A 27,096-nucleotide genomic window follows, 5' to 3' on the forward strand; every position below is an offset into this window, starting at 1 on the left:
TTAAACTATACTTGACCTTAACTTCTTTAAAGAGGGAGAATAAACAGGGCCCTACACATACATATGGGTGGATTTACAAACAGACGATATTTGTTCTTTTTGCTTCAAGCACACAGTGTAATTCCGTGTTGGTCTGTTAAATACGCCTGTAGGTCTTTTCAAAAGAAGTGCCCATTGTGGACTATATTCAAACCACTGTAAAACCAATTTTAACGCACATGCCTCCTACCTCGTTGTCCCTGTTTACCCCTCAATACTCAACATATACACATTTAGATGTAGGTACCAAACAACGCTGGGTTGTTACAAGGTGTTTCCAACTTGATGGAGGGATGTTAGGTCACATCCACCTCCATAAAATAAAGTTAAAAGCCTGAGAGAAACTCTAGCTGGTGATGTAAAACCCTGCTTTAATTTTATTGGCAAGAAAAGAGTGTTAAACATTCCTAAAGACGCCAGTGGCAACTAGAAAACTCAAAAAAAAAAGTGTTTACAAGTTCATTCACCTTTTATAAACATGTAGTGGGGGGGGGTCATTTTCCTCCAGGCGTTTAATGGTCTTGGTTTTGAGATTGCCGGACACATTTCTTTTCCAGGGTTTACTCTAACTCTCCAGCCAAACTGTTTCATTAATTTCAGTGTGTCTGTTGAAAATCTAAATATTAGAGGGCGAGAGTTCAGTCAAGAGGATTTCATCGCTCAATCAGGAAAGTCAGATGCTTGCAGGATAACACAGATACTCAACATGTCAAAGCTTTTATATTATACAGCTCTGAGGTGAGGCCATTGGAAGTGTCCCTCTGCAGGGTATGTGCAGTGTCCCATAACGTCAAATGGACGGGGATGAGTTATTGCAGGATGGCTGGCAGGGAGGAGAAATTAAACAAACTGGGGGTCCAGCGGAAAATAAATGTCGCAGGCAGCTCAAATATAGAACATACCCGCAAAGTTATTTTCACTTAGTGTCTAAGTTGATTAAACATCTTTTTCCACTCCACAGACACCATGTCAAGTAGATTTTTTGGTAAAAAAACGTTTTGTGAACATCGTTTTAGTAAGTCAGGTTTAGTGTGAGTCTGGGGTGATTTGTTTCCATTACGTCTTTCATTGATAAATTTAGGACATTTTCTGGGCTGACACAACATAAACAAACCCCATGATTGTCACTGTAATTTATGTGCGTACAGTACAGATGAAGTGAAGACAGCAAAGTGAACATTAGCATACCAGAAACGCATATACTACATGTACAAATAATACGAGTGCCTAAATGTTATCCTATAATCATAAAATATTTTTGCAATACATCTCATCACATATGACAGTGTCATTGTGCTGCAACCTGCAACACAATAGTAATACAATAGAAAAATAGTAGAGAAACATTCCTTTGTCTAAGTTAATCTAAGATTTGTGTTTTTATTTAAAGTTATAGTTTTGCAACAATGACATGTTTAGTGATTAATTAGATATTACTCAATAAATAAAATATAATCTATAGAAAATCATGTGGTGCCCAGGTATAATCCAGTGTCATTTCTTCAACTAGTTTTTGAAGGATAAAGGTAATAATCTTAATTCATACTTTACTATAGTGTTACTCCTTTCATTGCTGTTTGAGAGTATTTGGTGGTTTTAAAAATTCATAATGAACAGAGACTCCCTGTCTGACTCACATATATGCTACATGTTTAAAAAAACAGATTATGTTCAGAGTGGTCACACTTTCTCTGGATGAAAATTGACATAGCTTTCCTGTGTTTTTCCACTAGAGGCTGCTATGTTGTGAAATGTGGCCAGAGAGCCTGTCAGGAAGATGTGTTTCAGTTTCTGTGATGGGTCACAGTAGAGAAAAGAGACATCTCCCTTTGGCTGGAGTGAGACTCTGTGGGGGCCCCAGTGTTTGAGGAAGATTAAAGATGGTTTTGAAGATGATTCTTGCATTGTGCTGTTAAGAAATATTGTCAGTAGCTTTTGTTAAACCTTTCTCTGAAATGTTTCTCTGGACTGAATATGCTGCTGGCAGATGAATAATAGTTTAAAAAGTTGAATTACACACAGTAACTTTAAAGACAGGCACTGATTAAAAAGTCATGTCAACTTAATTTGTGTAGTTTGACCTAAAATTGTCAAAGATAAGTTTAAAAGTGGAGCAAATGAGCACACTGGCTCCAGAACTCACAGTTTAACTTAAGTTATTATAGACAGAGCTGTGGTAGCAGACCCTTCCTGTCTGCTCCCCCCTCACATTGCGAAAAATTAGATGTTTCAATCCATTACTAATCGCCATGGCAGTATTTTCACTGTCACGCATTTGGTGACACCACATCTTGTTGAACACTGCAGAAGGATATTGTGAGAATCAGATGGATTATATTGTGGCACGAGAAGAGAACTCAATATTAAAAAGGAAAATTGAATTTAAAAAAAGCGTACACACACAATATTGATTATTGATTGACCGGTATGCTATTGCTGCTGCTGGCATGGAGGCAGGCTGTTAACACGAAAACAGAAACTGTACCTTTTGCATGTACATCTACATGCCATTACAATACTATAATATAGCACAGTGTAAAATGTCTTGTTAAAATGTTCTTCTTTCACCTCACCTCTACTAGTCCCACTCTAACTGCTCCCCAGCACTGTTCACACTAGTCCACTTTCTCATGCAATGGCTGTCATTCTCTCTCTCTCTCTCTCTCTCTCTCTCTCTCTCTCTCTCTCAACCACCCAGCACCCCACCCCTTCTCTCTCCCACCACAATATCTCTCTCTCTCTCACTCTCAGGGGAGATAGTGTTGTTGTTTGTTGTTTTAAGCCTGAGTTTGGTCCCACCACTCTCAGGAGAGAAGAGAGGAGAGAGCACAAGTCTGTTGTGACCTGCTGACAGGGACTACATGGGACGGCCCTCTCCATGGAGCATCTGATGGGATTATAACTCTCTTTCCAGCTCACTTTTTTTTCCCACTAAGTATAACTCAGTGTGTTGGTGGTGTAGCATCACATTAGCGACCCTATGTTGAAATGGACAATGGACTCTATGTCAAGGTTGTTGGGCTTGATTTTTAAAGACATAAAAATATCTGGGGCCCATTGTTGAGGAATCCTGCTGTTTCCTATTTAGGAGTACAAGGAGAGAAAAAAAACAGAAGAGAGCCGTTTATCTTGGCGCTTGTGGTGCTGAGCTGAAAGGAGAACTGACAGCTGACGCCATCCTCAATTTCACTTGATTTGATTCGGCCCCGTACTTCCACTGTCAGTGAGATGATCTGCTAACTCACTCTGTGATGGGTCTCTAACAGCCAAGACTCTTTGCCTTTTTAGGCTGTCCACACACACACACACACACACACACACACACACACACACACACACACACACACACACACACACACACACATACACACACACACACACACACAAACACACACACACACACACACACACACTCTCTCTCTCTCTCTCTGAGCGCTAAACCTTTTTGATTCTTCTTTTTCCACAAAAACAAATGGACATATCTTTATCGCCGGGACCAAAAGCTGAACTGCAAATTGAATTTCCAGCTTGATCCACTTTGATCCATTGATTCTGCACTGAGCTGGAAGTGAATGTCTTCTAGCTAATAAGTTTTATCTAACAAATACAGAGGGGGAACCAGCAGGCCTGACTTACTGTTGCGTTCACTTTCATCCCTGCTCCTACCAGGTGCAGTTGTTGAGACTCTTGTTTCGCTGTTTTACATCTTGACGTTGTTTTGCATCTGTCATTCTTGGACCTGTTTTTCATACATCGTCCTCTCAAAGGGACCCTTTCTCCCGGTACCATAACTTGTGACCACAGAGACCGTAAAGGAATTGGGACAGCTTTCCTTTTTGATTCACGACAGCATGGGGGTTTCTGATTGCGCCACAGAAGTTCACATTGTTTATCCCTCGACTCCCAAAGCAGCTATTTTGATGCTTCTCTGAGCTCAACCCCACTCTTTTTAACCTGCCAATAAAATGATGAACAAAGACTCTCGCTTTTCAAGGAAGATGCACGGCAACTTCTCCACCCGCAGGCACTCGTGCATTGGGTACGTATCCGGCTGTGTGATTGTGATTAGAGTTGCTGATGTACAGTGAAGGCAACATAATACATGTTTTTCACAGGGAGTATTGAAACGCTGATTTCACTTGTTTGCATTTGCGTAGGTGCTGCCTGTTTTTGTCTTTTTACAGTACATGAAATATAATCACCTGATGAGGAAATATTTGACTATGCTGCTCTGTCACTGTGTTTACAGTGATATTGTGTTGTGTTGGTTTCTATCTAGTGGTTTTGTGTGTTTTTTTGCAACTCTTTATTTGCATTTGGGATTTTTTTGTGTTGTGTGTTGTGATGTTTCTAGCCCCTGTCTCAGAGTACCATTTAGATCACATAAAATATAAAAATGTTTTTAAGACAGAAAACATTTTGACATGGAAATGAGCATCTTTGCAGTTCTGTCAGATTGAGGCACTGAGTTGCTTTGTTGTATCCAGTGGTGAGTCTGCACCTGTGTGCTGTCTAAAACTCTGGGTTAACTTTAACAAACATCTGCCACATGATTTGGTATGCACTGTGGTGAAGCCAGTGGTTGTTGCTGTTAGTGTGCTGTGGCTGGCAGCGCAGGCCTCAGGGTGGCTTGGTGGATCAATGGCTCTGTCCACTGATGTCCCTCCTTGGGGTCCATGGACTCATGCCAAGCCGATGTGTCTGCGTTAGGCATGGTGTGATCCATGAGAGAGGCAGAGGGAGTAGATTTCACCTCTGTTTTCTATCTTGTCCTGTAGGAAACAAAGCAGAGAGAAATAAAAGAATGAGTCAAGTGAACTCACTTCCAAGAGGTAAATCATGGTAACAGGCCCCCTTGTCGACACAAGGGCTGATGTGACTGATTGACTTAATTGGAGCTGAAACTTGATACAGCTGTGCAATCAGCAGGTCCAACTCCAAAAACAGAAAATCTACTACAGCTGTCATGAGATCCCTGCAGGACACGATGTTATGTAAGTTTATAGAGACTAAAAACAGGAACTCAATACATGAACAAAAAGAGTACACACACACAGAAGGGCATCACAGGCAGCATATGGGTATGCACACACACATATGAATATATAAATCTGCTGCTGACCAACATGACTCCTTTGGGAGAACTCACAATCAGAGATGCATCATTAGAATAAAATCCAAAAAGTTTAACAGATTCATAAAGAATCTTTTCTTCCTTGCAGTGAAAGAAAAAAAAAATGTCAGAGCTCTCGTGGGATTTTTTTTTTTCAGTGCAGTGTGTGGTGTGGCAAACTTTTCTGAACTCTGGGCATGAGGCATGTGCCTCGCGAGTGTCATCCGAACTCCTCCAGCCGTGAGCCTGTTTGGATCATATGAGGAGATCAAAGCAGGAGATTTTAGACCACAGCCAGAAATACAGAAGTGCAGCAGGGAACAGAACAAGCCTCTATTCTCTTATTACCTGATTTGTTCATTGAGCTTACTGGCTGAAAAAGAAAAACAGAAAAAAAAACAGCACCGAAGCGGAGCTCAAAGCAAAGTTCAGATCTTGTTTTTCAGTACAGATTTTTTTTTATTGTATGATGATAGAGAGAATACCATGGGTGTTGCAGTGTTACAGCAGTAGTAGTACTTAAATTAGTTAAGGGAGTAGCGCTCATGCGACACAGAAACACAGACACACACACACACACACACACACACCCTGAGACAAAGCAGTCTTTTGTAATCCAGATGTGTCCATCACAATAGAGACAGCTCTTATCCTCACTTGTACTAACAGTACCAGGGCACTATTCATCCCACCCTATGACTTACACACACACACACACACACACACACACACACACACACATATACACTCACACACTCTTAGTAACCTTCTCAACAACGCTTTTTAGTGCTTCTCTGTCAGTGTGGTGCATTTAAACGACACTGTGTCATTGCATTAGGCCAAACATGGCTTGAGATGAGAGCTCTCAGTCAGTATCATGAGAGGAGAGTTGATGCTGCAGTGACAGTTAACTGAAGTCAGCCATTAACTCAAGTAGAGGACCATGGGAAGAGACAGAGTGAGGTGAGAGCGAGAGAGAGACAGACAGATGACTGACTGGGAAAAAGAGATAATTCGGACAAAGAGGGTAACGGCACAGACGAGAGGGCGGTGAAGAAGTGATAGGGAGGACGCGGGTTGAGATAGCGCTGCTTTTAGTGTGGAGATAATAACTGGAAGGAGAGGGTTAGCCCGAGACACAGGGGCATTATGGGGTAAGAAGAGAATAAAAAGATATTTCTGAAGTAGCCAAAAAAAAGAAGAGAGGCAGGAAGTGATAGTGACTGAAAGAATAACGAGGAAAAACAAAAAAGTGTCAAGTGAGGCCACCCCACCGAAGAGCAACAGTGTCAATGTCAGAGGTCCCAATATAGCCGCCAGCCCCCCTCCTCCCCTCCACTCCCCGCCCTAACACACACCAAGATTAGTCAATAGGGCCTGTGTGGCTGTGGCGGGCTGGCTGCTGTGTGCGTCACTGCTGTACTCCATATTTTCAGCATGACTGATTTGCCCAATCGCCTCCAGAGTCTCATCGATTCCTGAGGCCGGCTGCAGCAGCAGCAGCAGCAACAGCAGCGGCAACAGCAGCAGCATCCCAGCACAGCACTTATACTGCTGACATTCAAAATGAGAAGCTCTTCTGTATTTCCCACTCACACTGTGACAAGACATGAAAACTGCCTTTATCCAAAGTTCACAGAGAGTGTGACAACAATCAAAAGATGAGAAAGATTATAATTGCGGAGGAAATTACAATTCTAATTATTTTCTTCCAACACGTCTCTGTCCTGAACAGAGTGGATAAGCTGTTACTTTAGTTTTTAGTCTTAGCAGAGATGGGGATATGGCCTCCAAAAAGATTATCTGGTTAAAAAAAAAAAAGTCTGATTAGATCCTGTCAAATCTGTAATACACACCGATCAGCCTCAACATTAAAACTGGTAACTGGTCTTAATGCTGTGGCTGATTGGTGTAGTCAGGCCTAACATGAATGATGAATTAAAAATGTATCATTTCTCAAATATTGTTTGACTTAATTATTGATGAATGTGTGGATTGAAAATGGAGAAAAAACCTCTATTGTATCAGACATCAGTGGTGCGTGTTCACTCTGTGATAGAGTCTTATCAGGATGATGGTTCATTGTAACCACTAGAGGGGGAAACTGACAAAGTTATGCTCAGAAACAGTTTGAGCGCGGTGACCTCCTGTACACCGAGCGGTAGTTGGACATACGTTAAAAAAGCAAAGTATCAGTTTGGTAGATTATAGCTTCATTTTTAGACTGCTGGAAACTGGCCCTGTTTCACTGATGAGACTTTCACAGCGCTGTGGAGTTTCTGTATTTGTATTGATCATGTGGCACTTTTTGATGCTTTCACACTCTACACTCATTTACCCTTTACAGTTACTTAATATTGTATGTTTGTAGTTGGTTTGTGTTGTGTTTCTGCTGCTGCTACTTCTGTCTGCCCTGTATATATAATTCCTTTTCCACTGTCTTTCCAGCCGTTCCTGCAGTTTCTCCCTCTTTCTTGTTTTTTTTTTCTTATGAAGCCATTTTAAATTGCAGGTCTGAGCATAGGGGAGTTGGCTGCTGTTCATATTGTAAAGAGACAGATTTATGATTCTGAGTACACAAATATCATTACAACCCAACAACCAATTTGTTCCAAATTATTTTTAATGACACACCTGTCACATTGATTTTATGAAAAGTTTAATAATCTCTTTAAATTAATAATAATATTTATTGGCAAAAGTAGACACTCAGCTCACCTCCAATAATTATTTTATTTTCTAAGTTACATTTCTAACATTGTCATATAGAATTAACTCTTCTGTAAGATACTTCCTCTGCCATACATACCAATACCTTTTATTTTTTATTTGTTTATTTATTTGTTATTTATTTTGCAAGATACTGATTTACTACAAGCACAATTAGCCTCATTTACATGCACAGACACTTGCAGTAGGCTACACACTGGCTCAGAGGGAGCCTTTTGTGGCTCTTGTATTTTCCACAAACACTTCCCCGCTGAAGGAGTGGCCACTTGCCACTGTGGTGAGCGAATGGACGTGTGTGCATCTGAATGTGCGTTTAATGTGGGACTCGGAGTGTATGTCCCTGTACACGTGCATGCATTAGTGAATTCCCTCGTGCTCATGTCCGAGCCTTTTTTTGGCTGTGTGTTTGTGTGTATGTGTTTGTGTGTGTGTGTGTGTGTGTGTGTGTGTGGGTGGGTGTGTGTGGGTGTGCGGGTCTGTGTGTGAGAGTGTGGGTGGGTGTGTGTGGGTGTGCGGGTCTGTGTGTGAGAGTGTGGCTGCATTTGCATGTGTGCGTACAAGTCTGTCATCCACCCTACTCCCAAATCAGACGAGCCCCAAACCCCGCCGTCATGCTAGCAGATGGCAGCCTAATGAATCATGAGGCGACACACTGATAGCCTTTACTACAGGACATGCTGTAACATGACGTTTCACATCACTGAGACTCAGTTAAATATAGACTGCTAGCAGCAGCCACATGCTGACACCTGGTGTTGTTGCTTTGTTACGTGTACAGTATTTCAGATGACATTTGTACTGAGAAGAAATTAGTTTTGGTTTGTTTGGTTTTCTCCTGCACTGTGGTAATCGCCTTTAATCACCTTTATGTTTGGGTGCTCTTAAAGCTCGAACACGCTGTCAGCCTGTTTTTCTCTGTGTGTAGCGTAGATACTCCCCATTGGTGCATTGTGATAATTGTTGCATACAGTAAGTTACACTGTTTAAGTGAAAAAGGAATCCTTTTTTGTAAAGAAGAGGTCATATTTTGGATGTTACAGATATGGGAGACTCTAGCAGAAATGGGAAGCCCTGCTTGTGCCTGTGTGTTTGTGTATCCTTTTCTTCTGCAGCTGTTTTTTTAACCTCTTGAACTCTGCTGTACCCAGCTCTCAGTCCTCTTATACAAAAAAAAAAGCTATTTTAATTCAATTGAAGTTTTTTTTCTTTTTGATATATTACTTTGATTTGTCAGGTTTTAATGGGCTAGTTTACTAAGATTTTGACATGCCATTTTAGGCACTAGTGAAATAGTATTTGTTCATATTCATTATGTGGCCAGGGAGAAATTCTATTCTGGCAAATTAATAGGACAGCAGCACACACTACTAACAGTTGCACGCTTGGATTCATGCAGTACATGTTTTATGGCATATGCCCAACCACTGATTCTATAATAAATATGTAATAATCTGGGATCAGCAGGTGTAAAATTCCCAAGTTTCTTATAAGTGTGGCAGCTTTTTTTCATTTGCTATGATGAGACATCATCATTGTAAAGAAATGAGAGGGTGTTTCTAAATTGCTCATCACGTTTTGGTGCATTTAAGAAAACTGTCAGAACATTAGGCCTCCAATTTGTACCATACACTGATCAATAACCATTTTTTGTCTGCATTATTTAATTGCTATTTCTTGTCATATAGTCTTTCAAAACTCTGCCTAATTATATTTCTGAAATAGTGTTTTCTTTAATGTTCAATTATGAGTACCAAGGAACGCTTTCTTCTGCAATTTTTTTTCAGACATGGGCAAACACATCCTAAATAAGCTCATGAGTTTAATTACATTAATTACAGCTGTGCACTCACATCGTCACTTTTAGAAAATACACTAAATTGAAAACTTGAGGCGAGATTAAGTTTTTGTCTCCCTCATGGTGATTGAGATAGGACTAATAAACCTGTGTATCTCCAGTGTAGCATGATACAGCATTTGGTAAAATGTTTCAAAATATATACTGAATGTAATATAGTTGTGTAAAAGGTAATTCTATATTTATAAAAAAAAAAAAGAAAAAGAAAATTCAGGGAACAGTTACAAACTGTAAGTGTATCAGTCAAGGAAGACTCTTATTCTCGCTAGTGGTTTTGGCATAGACAAAGATTTTGATAATTATGTTTTAGAAAAAATAAGAGAACGGTGAACATATTGCAGTCTCTTTATAATTACACTGGTGACTTGCATGAATTTCAGTCAAATAAGCAACGCTAAGTGACTGACATGGATTTGGATTACAAAGCCAGCCAGTATTCATTAACCCACATGAGCACAGTTAATACTTCTCTTTCCAAGTTAATGTCCTGATTATGTTGTTACAGTATTTTATTTCATTGAGTGTTTTCTTGTATTTTCATTCTAACTTAATTGGTCAGTAGTGGACAATATGACAGTGGAAATGAATCAGTGTCAGCCAGCTTTACAAACAAACCACAAACAGACAGTGTGTCCACTGACAGGCAACAACTCTGACATACAGCGCTCCTCGCTCACTTCAAAACAGCTCGTTATCCAGGAATGCTCACCATGCCTCCATGTAGCCAACACATGATGTCATGAGGCCCCTTTGCAAATAATGGACTATTAAACCCACAACTGTGGGGTCAGCCAGAATTTATGATGCCTCGCTATATTATGAGTTTTAAGAGATTACCTTGCTACATCACTTCAGCCTCGGCGTCCAGCGCTCCACAGGGCAGCTGTCTTCAGATGAGACGTGAAGATACTGTGCAGAAGCAAACATTTAATGTCTGTCTTTCTTCAGACATCTACTCTCTTCCACCACGGTGACGCAGATACATGGAACACTGTGAAATCCTCTGGTATGGTGCCAACCAATGAATGTGTGTGTGTGTGTGTGTGTGTGTGTGTGTGTGTGTGTGAGAGAGAGAGAGAGAGACAGAGAGAGAAAGTGTGTGTGTGCATGTCCACTCTAGATAACAAGGAATAGTTCTCTTGAAAGGTGTTGTTTAAACACTTTATTCCTATAACTGCACATGAAAATAATTTCTTCCGTGAAAACTTGTCAAAAGTGCAGGTCGCTGTAAAGTTTTAATCCATAACATCCCTTCATCCAGCTTGTATCAGGACATTGTTCATCCCAGTGGGGATAAATTCTTCAGTTTACAAGTCCAACGTCAGGTTGCATGTTAATGTTTATACAGTATATATTCACAAAAGATTAGTGTGAATACTGAGCTAGGAAACTAAACAAACTGAGAGACTGCGTAGTAAAAGTATAAAGTATATCCGGTTTAACTTATAGCGTTTCTTCATCAGCCCATGAGGAGCCCGATCATGATTCTGACCCTGCACAGTCAATCCTGCTGAACCCAAACAGCTATCATTTAATTCACTGTAGTTGTGTGATTGGATTTATAAACTGTTGCTGCTGTATTCAGGCTCCAGAAAGCCATAACATACAGCATTATTGTAGGTCTGTTCAGTTTGTGGTTATGATTTGCCCTTTTTGTGTGTGCGCCTCCAGATTTCCTTAAATGGCAGTTTTTCTTGACACACACATCTTGTACAGACACAGAACCTTTGTATTATATTAAAGGATTATATTAAATACTTTTAGAGAGCAAACACCACAGTTATAAGCTGCATGTGCTCTGTGTCGCAACCAACGTAAATATAAAGCCGAATAAAACCATACCATATGAAAAAAATATAAGCCAACTTTTCACATAAGCAGTAAGAAGGCTTTCATATGTAGGTAATGGAGCAATGGCTCTACGATACATTTAAAAAACCTTGGCCTCTAGAAAGAGGCCTGGTTCATATTAAAGATACCTATTGAGCCTCTGCTGTGTAACCACTCATATTACTTTTTCTTTTCCATCCTTACCTATTGTTGTCTCTCTGCCTAACATTTGTGAATTCCATGGTGATGAGGCGATGCCATTGGTTGATATGCCAATTTAATTGAACCATGTCATGCTGCAGAGTGTAGCCTGAAGTCCATTTATGGAGATGTTTTTTGTGCGTACAAGCTAGCTGGAGACCAATTGATCGTTCGTCAAGCCCTGCTTTACTTGTCAATCTTCCTGTACTTTAAAGACACATACGTCAATGCAATTCACAATGGTGGACGATGTTCTGCTTAAAATTCTTGGTAAGCCAACAACTGTCTATTTTGCTGAAAAGTCAAATTATGAGCAGATAAACTGTAGCTAGCACGCTATATTAAGCTAACATTAGCTCCATGATTGGTTGAAAAATGCCATCTCGTGTTTCCTGCTGCCTCGTTTTAAGATGACACACTTCTTAAAGGGATCTTGATGAACTTAATGACTATATACAAGATGTACAAGCTAAAAATAAGAGACTGAGGCTAAAGCTACATGTCCCAGTCAGGTGAACAACTGCAAAATAATCCATATGTAGGATGTGAGAGCCAGCAGTATTGTTTTGCAGTATAGCTAGTTAGGTTAGCCCTAGTTTTATTGTATGGTAAGAAAAAAATCCATCTTTACTTAGTGTTACACAAGCAAAGGCTGTTAGGATGAGGACGCAGTGATGTGTGCAACATTGGCAGCGGCTGCTGAAGTGTAACTCCCCAAATACAGTCAGGAGCAAGACAGAGCTGCTAGCATTAGCCTAAACTCTACCAGCACGGTGGTACATTGGTTACTACGTTAGCCAGGCATGCTAACAATAGTAGCTCACATTAAAGCAGTGAAACGCAACATTTAATCCATTCTACACATACACTTTGTCTCCTGTATTTTTGGTTTTGGAAAAACTAATCTAAGCCACCACCCACTAAACTCTTTAAACACACAGCCTGTTAACCTTTGTTTCAATTGTTTCTCTGATCCCTTATGAACCAGACGTTAAGGAGGTTTTTTACCGGCAGCCAAATTCTCCGCAGAGGTGTCTTCCTCAATAACAAACAGACCAGGGTATTAAAACTGGTAGAAACAACGAATAAAGCAGTTTCTTGTTAAAAATCTGCAGGACATAGGACGTCTCAGAGTGGATGGGAGCTGAGCTGCCTACATTTGCCCAACTTTTTTCTCTGATAACTTAAGATCCCGATGTCCAATGACTAAAATCCTTCATCTGGTTAAAATATATAGTTGAAAATGACCAAGGTGTAAAAAGTGTATCTCAAAAATGTGGCTTAAAACTGGATAAAAGTCCATTTTGGGCAGGCAAACAAAACGCTGACGCTCGCACATAGACGTCATTGACAGGCAACCAAATGAAACGGACCATTACCATGGTTAAGATAATATAGTACTCTGGGTTCGAGATTTGCTGTAAACATTTGGTATAATGTAGCTGCACAGCTCAAAAAATATGTAACATAGGTCTTGTCATTGTTAGACATTTTAATGTGGAAAAGTTACATATTATAACTTTAAATGCCGAACGTGTCTCTTATTACAGCTCCATGAATATTGCTTCAATATTGGGAGAATCTGAAGCTTGACAGGTCAGCCTGGTTATGGTTACCGAGCTATGATTGGATAGTCACTGTTTGGGGAGGGATTTAGTAAATGGTCATTAAGTCAAAATTTTAATATTCACTCCTATGCATAAAATGTTGTATGCAAATTTTATAATACTCAGTGCTATATCACTGAAATATGCAAATTGTCCCATGGCCTTGGCGACAGCAAAGCACCTGCTGTGCAGTCAGAAAACACTCCCCCTCGGGAAGTCAAAGAGGCATTTTCTCATGGCTCATTCTGATGAAATCTTGCAAAACTCTTTGGACTACAAATCCATAGCAAGGCTTAATCTCTCTCTGGGAACATAGCCTGTAGATTTGTGGCTCCTGACTCATTTTGCTGATCTCTTGTCAAATATTTCCTGTTTAAGTTTTCATATGAAGCATACAGAAGGTCGACCAGCTAAGGTTTCATATTTACTTTTCACATTTCTGGTCTTCAAAAATACACTGCCCCTGGCCACGGGTGACCTTGCATGCTGGTGCCTAAGCCTGTGTGTGAGTGCATACTGTATATGAGAGCGAGTGTGTATGTGTGTGAGTGTGTGTGTGTGTGTCTGTGTCTGTGTGTGTCTGTGTGTATACATGTTCTTCGTTCTCAGCAAGCTGTGTCCCAAGAGCTACTTACTGTAATACCCTATCATACTCATCCTCTCATCAATCTCTTTACCTAACATAGACAAGACATACTTCACACACACACACACACACACACATACACACACACACACACACACACACACATATGAATACACACTCCATCTGGAAAGGATAATGGTACAGTGTCCACAGGGAGAGTGCTGTCCTGCGATTGTATCACGACTCAGTGTGTGTGTGTGTGTGTGTGTGTGTGTGTGTGTGTGTGTGTGTGTGTGTGTGTGTGTGTAAGTGTGAGAGAGCAGGAAGGGGTTAAAATTGCTTAAACATTTGGAGAAGGCAGGAACCAAGCTGGCTCTGATCCTGCCCCCTTTCTCAGCTCTGACCTCACTCTGAAACTTGTTCCCCCCTTGTGTGTGATACACACGCACACACACACACAGACACTTGCTCAGTCACATGCCTACACACACGCTTGCTCACTGACGTACACGCTCGGTTGCTCACACACACATACACACACATCTTGTACGGATCTGTGCACATTCTGTGGGGCGCTCGGACAAAAAAAAAAAAAAACACGCGCATACACACACACACACACACACACACACACACATACAGAGCACAGGGCTACTGTGACAGACTGGAGCAGGGGAGCAAGTTTGCTCAGCGAAAGGAAAGGTCTGTGTTTGTTCTGTGATTAAAGGTATAGCAGCCAGAGGGGAGAGGAGGAAGCAGAGAGAGAAACAGAAGAAGAGCAGACAGGCAGAAAGGGAGAGGGGGAAGAGGGCAGGAGCGTTGTGCCACATTTAGACTCAGAGCAAAGACAAGATGTTCAAGGGGGACCGATTAATGGAGCTCCTCTGAGAGTGATGAAAAGCTTTTTTTACAACCAGCAAGGAAGACAGACAGGCAGCAGAGAGTGCAGCTCTCACAAGAGGAATTCAGGTGCTCAGGAAGGAATACACTCCAGATTTTTAAATATCTATCAAGAGCAAGCAGACTTTCACCAGCACACAGTAGCATGTATTGATTCGCCCCGGTCATCCTGTCTCTGTGCTGGAGCCATTGGTCCTAGATCTGGCGTCCACTCCTGCCAGAGGTAATGAGAACTCCTGGGAAGCCGTGGAGAGCCGGACAGCCCGACAGAGCGAGACAGACGAGGAAGCGGGCCGGGTTTCACAGGGATGAGAGGGGCCACATGCTGAGGAGAACCAAGAGAGGGAGAACAGTGGAGCGGCCAAGAAGAGGAGGGTGAGGACGAGTTAAAGAGAGTAGGCTAAAGAAACATGAGTGTGCCGACGAACTGTGGGTTCTGTTACTCCGTGGAGCGGAGTATCACTGTGCGGAGTGGGAACATATGGGGATCACCGTGCGCTGTCAACAGGCCTATTGACATCATACAGAAACGCAGGCGGTAATTAAGAGCTATCTCATTTACTCTCACTCAGTCCTTTTGTCGTCCTCTCCTTCTCAGTGTCTTCTTTCATCTCTCTCTCCCTCTCTCTCTCTCTCTCTCTCACACACATACATATGTATATCTCTCTATATATATATATATAGAGAGATATACATATAGCATGTGGCAGATTATACAGACCAATGCAGTAGATGAAATTAGGAACATAGTTCTGTTGGCAAAAAGGGCTTTTATTGAGATTTAACTTTATTTTCAGAAAAAAAAGATATGATCTCAAGAACCTGAAATACAGAACCACTCTTGCAGCTTCAGTGTCAGATTCTTATATCAGTATTAACTGAAGCAGAAAATTGACATCCTACAGTACGCTCCAGGATACATGACTTACAACACTGTTATCGTTTAGAGAATGTAAACATAGTTTTATTTTAAAAATTAATATCTGAAATCTGTAGACTGCGTAGAGTCTTTTATCAGCTGCAATATTTACAAAAACATTCTTTTGCCCTTATCAGTTGTTTTTTTGTCCATATCTACATTTCCCATGATATTTTTTTATCGTTTTTTTTTTCTTGACCACTTGTGTAGTCTCCTCTCTTGTAACTTTTTTTTCATTATACAAATGACACCAAATGTCTATTCTATATATGTATGCATATTTTGAAGACCTCTCACAGCTGTTATCAAGAGAAAACATGAGGGATTGTGTGAAAGTAATAGTTTTTGGATGATTTTAATTTCGTATTGCATCTAGTTCTCACTGTATCTTTGAATTAGTGCTGCAACTCAGAACACTAATGCCAAAGTCATGGCTAGAGACAAACAAGACAACTGTAGTCACACTATATTATTTAGCGCAGCCAAGATGTGGGAGCCAGGGTTCAAAGCTGTACAGAAGTCAAACTGTAACTTAAAATGTGCAAAACATAGATTTCACATGATGGTTTAATTAACTTATTGATTTTGACTGCGGCTGTAACCACCAGCCAGTCTGTTGTGTCTCTAAATAGCAACTTTAGGACCTTTCCCTGCGCTGTCACCTCTGCAGTCTGTCACGACATGGGAAACAAGCATGATTGTGGACTGTGCACACAACCTGCACATTGGTACATGAGAAATCTGGTTTGTTCATCACAAATTACACAGACTCTTTCTCATTAAAGCTTATCTGTCTCACCATGTAGCTCTAATATTACTGTTCCTGAAACAAATATTCTCACAGAAAAAGTCCACCATAAGTTTTGTAGCTTCACACATAATCCTCAGTGCCAGTGGGGAGGCTGTGAGGGAGGACTCAGAGATAAAGTTGTGTTTACATTGTGGTCCTCTGTCCTCTTTCTCAGGCAGGATCCCTGTTTATCAGATGTAATGGAGAACATTTGTGAGCATGGGGGACTTTAAAGGGCAGTTGTCCTTTTCATTTTAATTCCCCTCAGGACCCATGCCAAGAAATGTAATTGACTTCTGCTCTTGCACAAAAAAATCTCCTCAGTATCCACAATTTGAGGGGTAAGTATGGAAATGGTAGACAATTACTCATCACGTTGCTGCTTAGATTATGTCCACCTGTGGATCTAAAAAGCCGTCCAGAAATTCTCTGCCTGCTTGATCCGTTTTTATGAGCAGTGGTCTTTGCTAAAGTTGATTGGTGAATGTGCTCAGGGAGGGGCGTCAGAAGCTGGGAAGCAGGCAGGGAGCGGGGGAGCTGTATTTGGGATGAGGTATCGATCATGCAGGCCACACTGGTGATGGTGATGAAAGAGCAGAGTGTGCTGGGGCCAGAATCACCACCACCATTTTTTTCACAGTAGGAACAGCGGCAAGGATTGAAGGGGGTTATCAGCCTTGACAGTGCCCATTTTGGGAAACCATTAATATCATATTTAGCAAGGAGACATGGAAAATATAGAATCATAGATAACAGTGATGACTGATGCCGTGTAAATCATTAATTATTTAGTGCATTTACTTTTTTAGTATCGACTTAGATTTTTCTACCTGCTCTTTATTTTTCCCTCTTTCTTTTCCTAGCTGCATGAAGTAGAATGCGGTACTGGTACTGAAGTGACATCCAAAGAGCTGATGTAAGCTCTCAGGCATGTCAGATAGAGATCAATTTGTATATAAAAAATAAATTCATGCTTGAGTGCATCCTCACATAGGCGTGAGGAAAGCAGACAAGATGGACCTGCAGGGGGAGGAAAGATATAAATCTGTAGCTTTTGGCATCAGACACCAAACCCAGAGCATCTCGTGTGCCTTTGCTGCGTGATTTAAAGCCCAATTATCTCAGTCAACCGTAGAAGACAACAACCAGATAACAGTAGCCCTTTCTCCTTAGATGGATATGGAGCAAGGGTGTGCATGTTTTTACATGTCTGTGAGCACAACAGGTATCATAAAAATTGAAGTGTTGAATACATCTGCTCTTGATGCATACCATACTCCTTTTTTTTTTTTTTTTTTTAACCCGGGTGAGTGGTGATGGTTTATTTTGCCCAGTGGCAGTTAGTTCTCCTTTCAACTTTCAGCTATAAAGCTCACATCTGCTTTTCCCCAAAGAGGACAGATGAGGGGATTCCCTTCAAAGTCCAGGAACAATAGAAGCTTATTGGCTTTGATGTGTTACGCTGCGTTCATTTATCTTTTGACTTAAGCTTTATTAACCTGAAATTGACTTAAAGCTAAAAAAACTAAATAGTCCGTTAGCACATTTAATTCAACTATATTTGCTAGCTCAGAACGAAATGATAAGGCTGAAGCTTTTAACGATATCGGGGGGAAATGTAGAGGAAATGTCTCGACAACTAAGTGAACCAATACCGTATTTAGTGAGGACATTCATGTTCCCTGAATTAACTTTGGTGAAACCACCATCTGGTCAAATTTAAATTTGTCAAAAATGGCAAAATGAGCCACAATGAGCCTCAGCTGTACTTTCAGTTTAGTCCTAATTAGTAAATGTTAGCATGTTGACATGCAAACATGATAAACATGATACCTGCTAAACATCAGCATGTTAGCATGGTCCTTGGAAGCATATTTGCATGCTGGTGTTGGCATTTAGATCACAGCTCAGTTACAGTTATTTGCTTCCCAGCGGATCACAGGAGCTGTCAGATTCAAAATTGAATGCCTGTTAATTAGCTGCATCACTTTGAGCTATGCTACTTATCTTCTTTCACCATTTACAGTCTGCTGTGTGTCCGTATCCTGTTGATCTAATTTTCCTCAGTGCTCTCTGCAGCGGGCCAAGTATAAAATTAGGTGGCAATGACACAGAGCATTATGCAAGTTATGAGGGCCAGGAAATGAGTATAAAAATCCTAAAGATTGTTTCAAAATGGACCACTGACAGCAAACACAAGTATAAGATTTGTTGGGTGTTTGGGGGTGAGAGAGTGTGATTCATGCACAGAGTAATTTAATACAAATTAAGAGTCTTACAAAGACGACAGTCTTGGCTTGCTGCATGTGAGTGAGCTAAGTGAGGTTCAGCATTTCTTAGAAACCTAATCCTCTCTCCTGTCAGTTCAACCTGGGAGGAGAGGAGAGGAAAAGCGAAATCTTCATCTCCCTAATTTATCAAAATCTCCAAGTGTGAACATTGGATACACTCTGATATTTTAGATCCCAAGTCCTGTCAGGCAGCTCTTTCTTTTTTTCCTTATTACTGATAAGTTTGTGTACATTAACTCTTGTCTTTGAGATAAATACACATCATTTCTGCCAGAGGTCAATTCGCCAGGTCAATGTGGCCTTGATAAATGAATCCCAGATTTCAGTCACAGTACATAATTTTCTCCTAATTTGCAGAAATTATTTAATCATCCCATGCCCTCCACGGAGTATAACTCTCACTGGTTCTGGCAAAGGGGAGGAGATGTTACAGCCAACAGGCATTTTGTCGTAATAAATGTGTCTGAAAGTGTTTCCAAGGCATTTCTTAAATCATCAGTGGCTTCTAATTGTGGTCTGGCCCACGGTGAGCTTCATGGACCTTCATTTATCTGCCTCACTGAGGCAGGAACAAGTCCACTGGTGTTGGGTTACAGGCCTCACACACACAGACAGACACATGCTGTACTCATGTGGGATGTGAAGTTGGGCTTGTAACTGTGTTCGTGCAGGAACACTTGGAACACAAAACACAACCTTTGGTGCTGGGTCATTTGTAACCTTCACTCAGCTGAGTGTTTGCAGTGTGACAGGCGTTATGGACTCAATGCTCTCCTCAACCCCTCGACTTTATTGTCCAGTGACGAGCTTTCCAGACCAACACAGGAATTTTACGCATTTTTCATAGAATGACAGAGTAATTGCGCAATTATATGCCACTGTGTGAGTCTGTGTGTGTCTTAGTGCGTCAGTGTGTCAAGACACTTTCACTCTGTGCTGAAACATAAAGCAGGAGGCAAAGTTTTAAATTTGACTTCCATTTGAACGCTTCATTTTTTCATTTGGACCGTATGTGCGCTTCTCTTCCTTAAATAAAACACAAATTAGAAACTATGGCGACCATATGTCATGTATATGGGTTTGTCATCTTTATTAGAAAGAACACAGAGTGTTGAATGAATACAGCCTTTAAATCAGCTGAATGTTTATTTCATTTTTAAAATGTCTTCCACCTTCTTCAGCTGATGGTTCATGTATTCACTTTGCTTCAGAACGTCTTGCTGCATAACATCTTTGTGAGAAATACAAAATAAGTGAAACTTCACCTACGTATCTAGAAATTGTGATGTGTGTTATGTCTTTATGCCTTAAGGGGAATTCAGTTTTCACCAGTACTGTATACCTATAGGTTAAAATAAAATTGTAATCACTAATAATTGTAGAGACTGTGGATGTACTCAGTTGGACACAGCTTTGCAACTTTGTGATGGAGGAAGATTTTTCAAAATCACAACTAAGTCATACATTAGAATAAATTAAGTTAGCAATTAGGACCATAACTAATTGTGGATAAACTGGCTGGCCTTTATTTCTGGGCAGGTCAAAGCTTACAACAGTATAGTGGAAGCTTTTGTAAGGCTTCATCTTGCAGCAAGTAAATACGCTGCATCTTAAGACACTACAACAACATTCAGCTTCTAATTTATCCTAAATAACTTTTAGAACAGAGAAACATCGAAACATTGTGTGAATTCAAACTATAACAAGTTCAGTTATGCTGTCAGGACATATCCACACATTGTCTGACGTTTCTCTCTGCTCTCGCTTCAGGAAGCTTTACCATGAATGCCAGGTTTTTAACTTTTCTTCATGTCTCTTCTCACCTTCAGAGCCACCACTCTGCTCATTTTCCTTTTCCCCCCAGTTTTTCTCCTCTCACTTCCCTGTTTTCTCTGCTGCGCTACACGATCCTGGAGGATAACGGCGACTGAAGTCTTTGGTGTGTTTGTGTGTGTGTGTGTGTGTGTGTGTGTGTGTGTGTGTGAGAATGTGCACGCAGGCAGACGAGGACTCTCCTATGAGTCACTTTAAATCTCTTCAGGTCTCCAGCTCTCTGGTTTATTAAAGTGACCACTGTCAGTGCTCCTTCAACTCACTCTGTTGTCCTTTGCCATAAATGTCATGTTAGAGAACTGTATTGTCCTTATCTGTAAGTTTTTCCATGCACTGACACATTTATTTAAGACGTAGTCTATTGTACATGTCTGACCTAGAGTTCACTCTAAGTTTAAACAATCGTCTGCACTTTGAAAGAATACAGCGTGTACAATATGTAGGGTGCCCTTGGCTAGCTGTTCTCACATTATTCTGCAGCCTGTCTTCCTGCCAGTGAGGCTGACTGTGAAAGTGAAACAGCAGTAGTTCAACATAAGGGATGCATTTACGTTGGAGGAACGGTTATCCAAGCCTAATTTCATGGAACAGGCACAAGGAAATGCAAGAATTTCTCAATAATTTGTCTGCACTGAGACTGTTGGAATTTTTGTAGCTGATAAGAACTTAGGCAACTAAAAACCAAACTGTGGATTATTAGGAAAGAGTGAAAAACACTGCTTTATAATTTAAAGTGGACAAATCAGTCCTTTCTGTTTCTCCCTTGGAGCTCCACAGCACACCCATGATTGTCTCCTGGATCATGATCCTGTACTTCCCTGCTGCTCATCAATTGATATCAATGAATTGATGATTGACAGAGAGCTTGTGCTCAGCAGCCAGCAGCCACTTCCTACTGTAAAGTGCATCAGAGGTCAGAATCCACCAGTGCAGGCGTCATCACGGCGTTGTGTTGTTTTCCAAAGGAAAGATCTGAGGAAGAGGGCTGGGTTCTGAGATGGTGATTACAGCCGTCAGAGAGGGAACACTGAGACACCGAGAATACTCTTCACATATAATAATGATTGCACACACACTTAGACACACACACACACGCACACTCACTAGCTTTGTGTTTATTTTTCTGTCTGTTTCTTTCTTTTGGCTGGCATCTAGTTCATAGATAAATAAACTGCTCTGACTTAATCACAGTGGACAAATTTAAGTACAGTAAGACAGTGGCCACGGACACACACACACACACACACACACACACACACACACACACATACTTGTTTAATTTATAGAGCAGCTGCCGTTTTTGAAACAAGCCAGTTAGGTGGCTGCCAAGTGTGTGTGAGTGTGTGTCACTGGTAAAACTTATATAAATAAAAAAAAACCCAAATAATCCTTGTTGGCTTTGTTTTATTCTTAAAATTACACATTTGATCTTACTGTCTTCACAAATAGAAAACAGTCTATACTCATGAATTGTGTTTGAAACTATAACCAACTCTTACTTCATCCAGGAAGTTTCTCTCTTCCTATGTTAGACACTTACAGTCCACAAACAGTCAACAGAAGAAACAGTCTTTTTCACACCACTGCCTCCATACAAACTTGCCCCATTATAGAGTAGGCCATTCATTTGTTTTATATAAAGGTCAATGGAGTGATCCCATGTTCCTGCCTTTCTGTTGTGTCAGCGACATTGCCTCACTTTCTTTTTAAACCATTTTCATTGCACGATTCTGAACAATGGACACTTATATCACAGTTACATAATATCTATTTTTAGCTATCATTTTGGTTGGGTGTGAAATGATACAATGCCTGAGAGGTTATTGTTTGTGGTGCTATTCAAAAGTAATTTCTGAAATGATAGCAGTTAAACTCGACTTTTAAACCTGTGGTATTTCGTTAAATGCTTTGAGATGCATGTATGCAGCATGTAGATGTTTCCCTCATGTTTTTCAATGAGGGGGATTAGTCAGTAACAGAGACAAGGGCACAAACGGGGGGGGGCTCGGAGCCTAATCTAATGTTTTCCTGCATGCTCCTGCCCAGGCAAGAGTTACTGGGACACTACTGAAATCAGTTAAAGGAGTAATTTGACATTTCGTGAAACACGCTTATTTGCATTCTTGCTAAATAAGCAGCAGTGCAGCTGTTTTAGATTCATCCAGGACTTAAATAAGGATTACAGCTGAACAGAATGTAATAGGTCAATAGGTAATAGGTAAAACACACCACCTCCATCAGGTTGCCGCATGGCCAAATAATTTGATGTCACAGGAAAGCAGAGGAAGGGCCAGACAAACAAACAGGGTGGTTCTCTCTCTGTGTGAGGGGCCACAGCAAAAAACAACCAGACAACTTTTATCCCACAACACAGACTTGTGTTATGCAGTAATTCACATGTAGGAAATGTCACTGTGAATTTGAAACCGCTCCAAGTGTACTTTTAAAATCGAATGTTGCCAGACTGGCCACCTTCGCTTTATTCTGTGCCGCAGGTTGCGGACTCGCAGCTGCTGGTGTAAACTTTGTGGTCTCATTAAGCCAATCCTAATCCTGGTTTGCTCCAGAACATCTTTCATGTGTCATGTGCAGATGCAGCACAGACAAATACAGCCTGCATTATAATAATTCATTCTACACTTTTGGTGCTTTTGTTTCACAGATCTTTCTTTACTTCCGATTGCTTTCAACGGACTCATGGTCACGAAATAGAAATGATCTCAAATGATCAAAGGAAATCCAAGACTCTCAAGCGTCACTAGACGAGATCTGTGTTACATGTAATAAATGCTCTCCGCCTTCTTTTAAATGTCTCTTGAATAAATGGCTGAGCCAGTCCTGCAAGTCAGCTCTGGTGTAACTAATTCTACCTCTGGCTGTGTCACTGCAAAGGCTTGGGAATGATGAATGAAGGTTCAGATGACAGCTTGCCCTGGTTTACAGGCCTATCTCCTCTCTCGCTCCCCCTCTCTCTCGCTCTGCCCCGTAGCTCCTGTATTTTAATGCTCCCCAGATGGGATTGACGTTGCCGTGACAGGCGGTGACGCAGGCGGGGTGTCGAGTATCAGGGCCACTGACAGGTTACCATCAATCACACTTCTTACCAGCCAGCCACTTAAATAACAAAACGCTGTAACACACCTCTTTCTTTATGCTTTTTTTTTTTTTTTTTGTAAAAGGCTTTATGATGCCCAGGAATGTTCGCTTCAGTTTGGTCTTTAGACTACAGAGTGTAATCAGGTGTGTGTATATATGTATGTTAGTGTGAAGCCCTGTGTGTGAATGCAGAGGCCAAATTAGGATGGATCGATTTGACCGCATCCAATCCTACAGAAGTGGCTTTCTAGATTCAGATTCGATAAAACACTATCGAACGCCAGCACTAACCAAATAATTTAGTTTCTGTTACAGAGGATTGCTTCTTCATATGTGCATGTTTCAACCTGAATCTCACCTTTAATACTAATTTGTTCTAACTGCATCAATCAAGTGCTAATATGCACAAAGTCAAATGATCAGTTTACACTCAGACTGGTTAGTAACAGGCTCAAGCTCATAACCAGTGAGAAACACTATAGTACAGCATATACATACTGTGGTTATTTGTTGTGTGATGTGTTATATTCGGATCTGTTTCTGCAAGGGGGTGCATATGAACTTTATGTACACACAGTGTTTTAGACATGGATTTTATGGTTAAGGCTATAACCATTTTTATACACATAGCCATTACCTTAAACAAACTGCTGTGATACTGTGGGTAAGTCAGGTCTGAGGTGTATTTGTGTGTTTTAAAGCTGATGTTTTCTCATGGTGCTGTGCAGTGTGTGTATGTGTGTGTGTGTGTGTGTGTGTGTGTGAGATCAAATACTGTCACTGGGGTTTAATTTAGAAAATTCTCCTGATCAAGTTTTTTTGGCTCCACAAGACCTTTGTCATTTTAATCTCCGAACTGAAGGCATTTTCAGAATCCTCAAACCCTTCATGAAAAAATAATCCATCTGCTGCGCAATGAAAACAATTTTAATGTGTTTCTCAAGTTGCAAGTCTGTGTCCTATCCAGGTGGCTATCAAGCTGCTATCAGCAGCTGTTTTGACTCTGAAACAGAGGGAAACTTGGGAAACATAAAAAAAAAAAGTCCTTTTAATTGTGCAGACACAATATTTTTTCATCCAGATGTTTAAAGACTCTTTGGGGTTTTTGAAAATATCTTCAAATCAGTGTAACTGTTTTTAAATGACTGTCTGGGTCTTTCAAATTATTATTGTTAAATTCTTTTAGAGAAAGTGATGGTTACCTCTTTGACTTTATATAATCTAATAGATGTTAGGTTCAAACTGGGGCTAGCTCATTAGAAGATATAAAAACTCCTTTTATCTGACTACTTTTTAAGTAGTCAACATAATTTAAGAGACAGGGGTTTGCATCTGCAATGGACATGTAGACAGACAGTCTATGTGAAATGGTGCAGACACTGTGACTTGAGCTCTGTGAATGGGCTCATTACAATGAAGGGAATGAAAAGAAACGGAAACATTTAGTAATTTACAGTATATACAGACACAAATCATAAGTCATCATAAGAAAATTACTGCGATGAAATTTCTTTTAAATGTATTTTTTATTTATTTCTTTTATTTACAGTGCACTTGTTTAAATTCATTTTTTTCCTTCATCAATCTACACTCATTACCAATGCTAGTTGTCTTTTTCTAAGTCTTTCACATCTTTCACTGACCTCATGTCGTTTTCCATCAAGAGACAAACTGACAAGAGACGCCTTTCATTTGTAGTGAGCTCCAAAGAGGAGGTGTCGTTAGGTAATAGCGGACATATCATTAAATATAATCTGACTGCAAGCACTGTTGTTTGATTGATCACATCTTACGTTCGCTTCACAGTTATTACTCATGTGGTTCCCAACCTTTCTGATTTCTGACCTTTCATCACAGGTTAGGAGCAGAGCTGTGAACACTGTGAACAAAGATGATTTTTTTTAAAAAGACTGTGTCATTTAAAGGAGGCCTGAATAAAATTAAAATATCCAGTACTTCACAAGAAAAAAGTCAGAAAAATATTGTGTATATTTTCTTCTTTATCCCTACATCAGTATTAATAGTGTCATATTGAGTCATAGATCAGTCACAGGGGACATACTGCAGAACCAGTACTTTTACTGTTGATACTTTGATTACACGAAGCTGATAATACTTGTGTTCTAAGACTGCAAGTGAACCGATCACAGCTTGTTAAATACAGGAGACGCCCACTTTTTGTGCGTCACATCCATATTTGGAGCTCATTAAACTCAGAGAATTCGGATCAAGTAGTTTGTGAAAAATTGGATGTAAGAGCCAGTTTGTTCCAGCTGTTATTTCACTGTGTCACAACAATCAATATCAATCAATAATCAATATTTCAGATCTTCTGCTGTGCAGCTCATTTTCAGTTTGGAGCTACAGGGTGTTAACTTTAGGCTCGTTTCATCAATGTTAATGTTGTTTTATCAAAAGAAATAAAACATATTCACTTTACTATAAGACAAAAAAAGCAGGACATGTAAAGCAATTTTTTTCTTTGAAAAAAATTCTGTTGTCAGCAGTGGGATATACAGATTGCCCAGCTCTTGCAATCCCACTAAAGCCCAGTAGAGGGCCCCTCTCCTCAGAGTGACTGAACAGACTCGTTTCAGTTCCCTAGACAGCAGGTCTACACATCAGCCATCACTCACCAACAAGTTTATCTGCCATATTGTTAAACAGCACCCTCCCACCCAGCAGGACTCATTTTTAAAAAGTCCTTTTGTTCTTTTTATGTTGTCACTTGTGACTGAGGCTGAGAAAGGGAGGGAGGGAGGCGGGTGTGAGGGAAGGAGAGAAGAGGTGAGTGGGAGGGTGAGACTGGCTGGCATGTGAAAGACACAAAGACAATGGAGTCGTTTTTGAAGACCGACCGTCCAAACAGCCACAGAGCTTCTGTGGGAGCTTCCTGTCCGGACGAAGTGCACGCTAAGCCTGAACGCTGACCTTTGACCTTTTAAAAACACAAAACGCCGCCGTTGACATATTTAGTATACATTTGGTAAATTCTATGCCTAAAGACCGTGCACAATGGAGGTGTTCAAAAACAATGGAAGATTCTGGTTTCACATGAGGAGCATGATCACTCCATCATCATCCCCTGCATTAAAAACATAAAAAACTGATACCATTATTCAGTCTGAATCTAAAATATACATATAGTAAATATTAATTCCACCAATAGAAAAGCTTCCCTCAACCATATATTTTAAAAATTCGACTACAAAAGAATGGTTTTTATTACAAATTTTTATTTGTAATTCATCAGTTTTACATGCGATCATTTATCTAATTTAATCACATTTTCTTCAACACTTATGC

The 27,096-nt window shown here is 40.4% G+C and overlaps 1 protein-coding gene across 7 annotated transcripts in view; it reads left to right on the forward strand.

The window, feature by feature from the left end:
• The window catches only part of pde4ca (phosphodiesterase 4C, cAMP-specific a), a 53,804-nt gene that overhangs the window by 9,407 nt on the left and 17,301 nt on the right, over positions 1-27,096 (forward strand). The window contains exon 1 of one of the 7 annotated variants that reach the window (XM_071492072.1): positions 2,858-4,078. The exons of 3 other annotated variants lie outside the window; for them this stretch is intronic. In XM_071492072.1, coding sequence (XP_071348173.1) covers positions 4,005-4,078 — 74 coding nt within the window. In that variant the 5' untranslated portion in view covers positions 2,858-4,004. Of the gene's footprint in view, positions 1-2,857; positions 4,079-14,367; positions 15,400-27,096 lie in introns of those variants that run through there. 3 more of the 7 variants (XM_071492069.1, XM_071492071.1, XM_071492070.1) reach the window with 3 other exon arrangements.

The sequence above is a fragment of the Trachinotus anak genome, unplaced genomic scaffold (assembly GCF_046630095.1).
Source record: "Trachinotus anak isolate AG129_WGS33_773 ecotype Australia unplaced genomic scaffold, CSIRO_AGI_Tana_v1 ptg000012l, whole genome shotgun sequence".
In the NCBI taxonomy this organism is placed as follows: domain Eukaryota; kingdom Metazoa; phylum Chordata; class Actinopteri; order Carangiformes; family Carangidae; genus Trachinotus; species Trachinotus anak.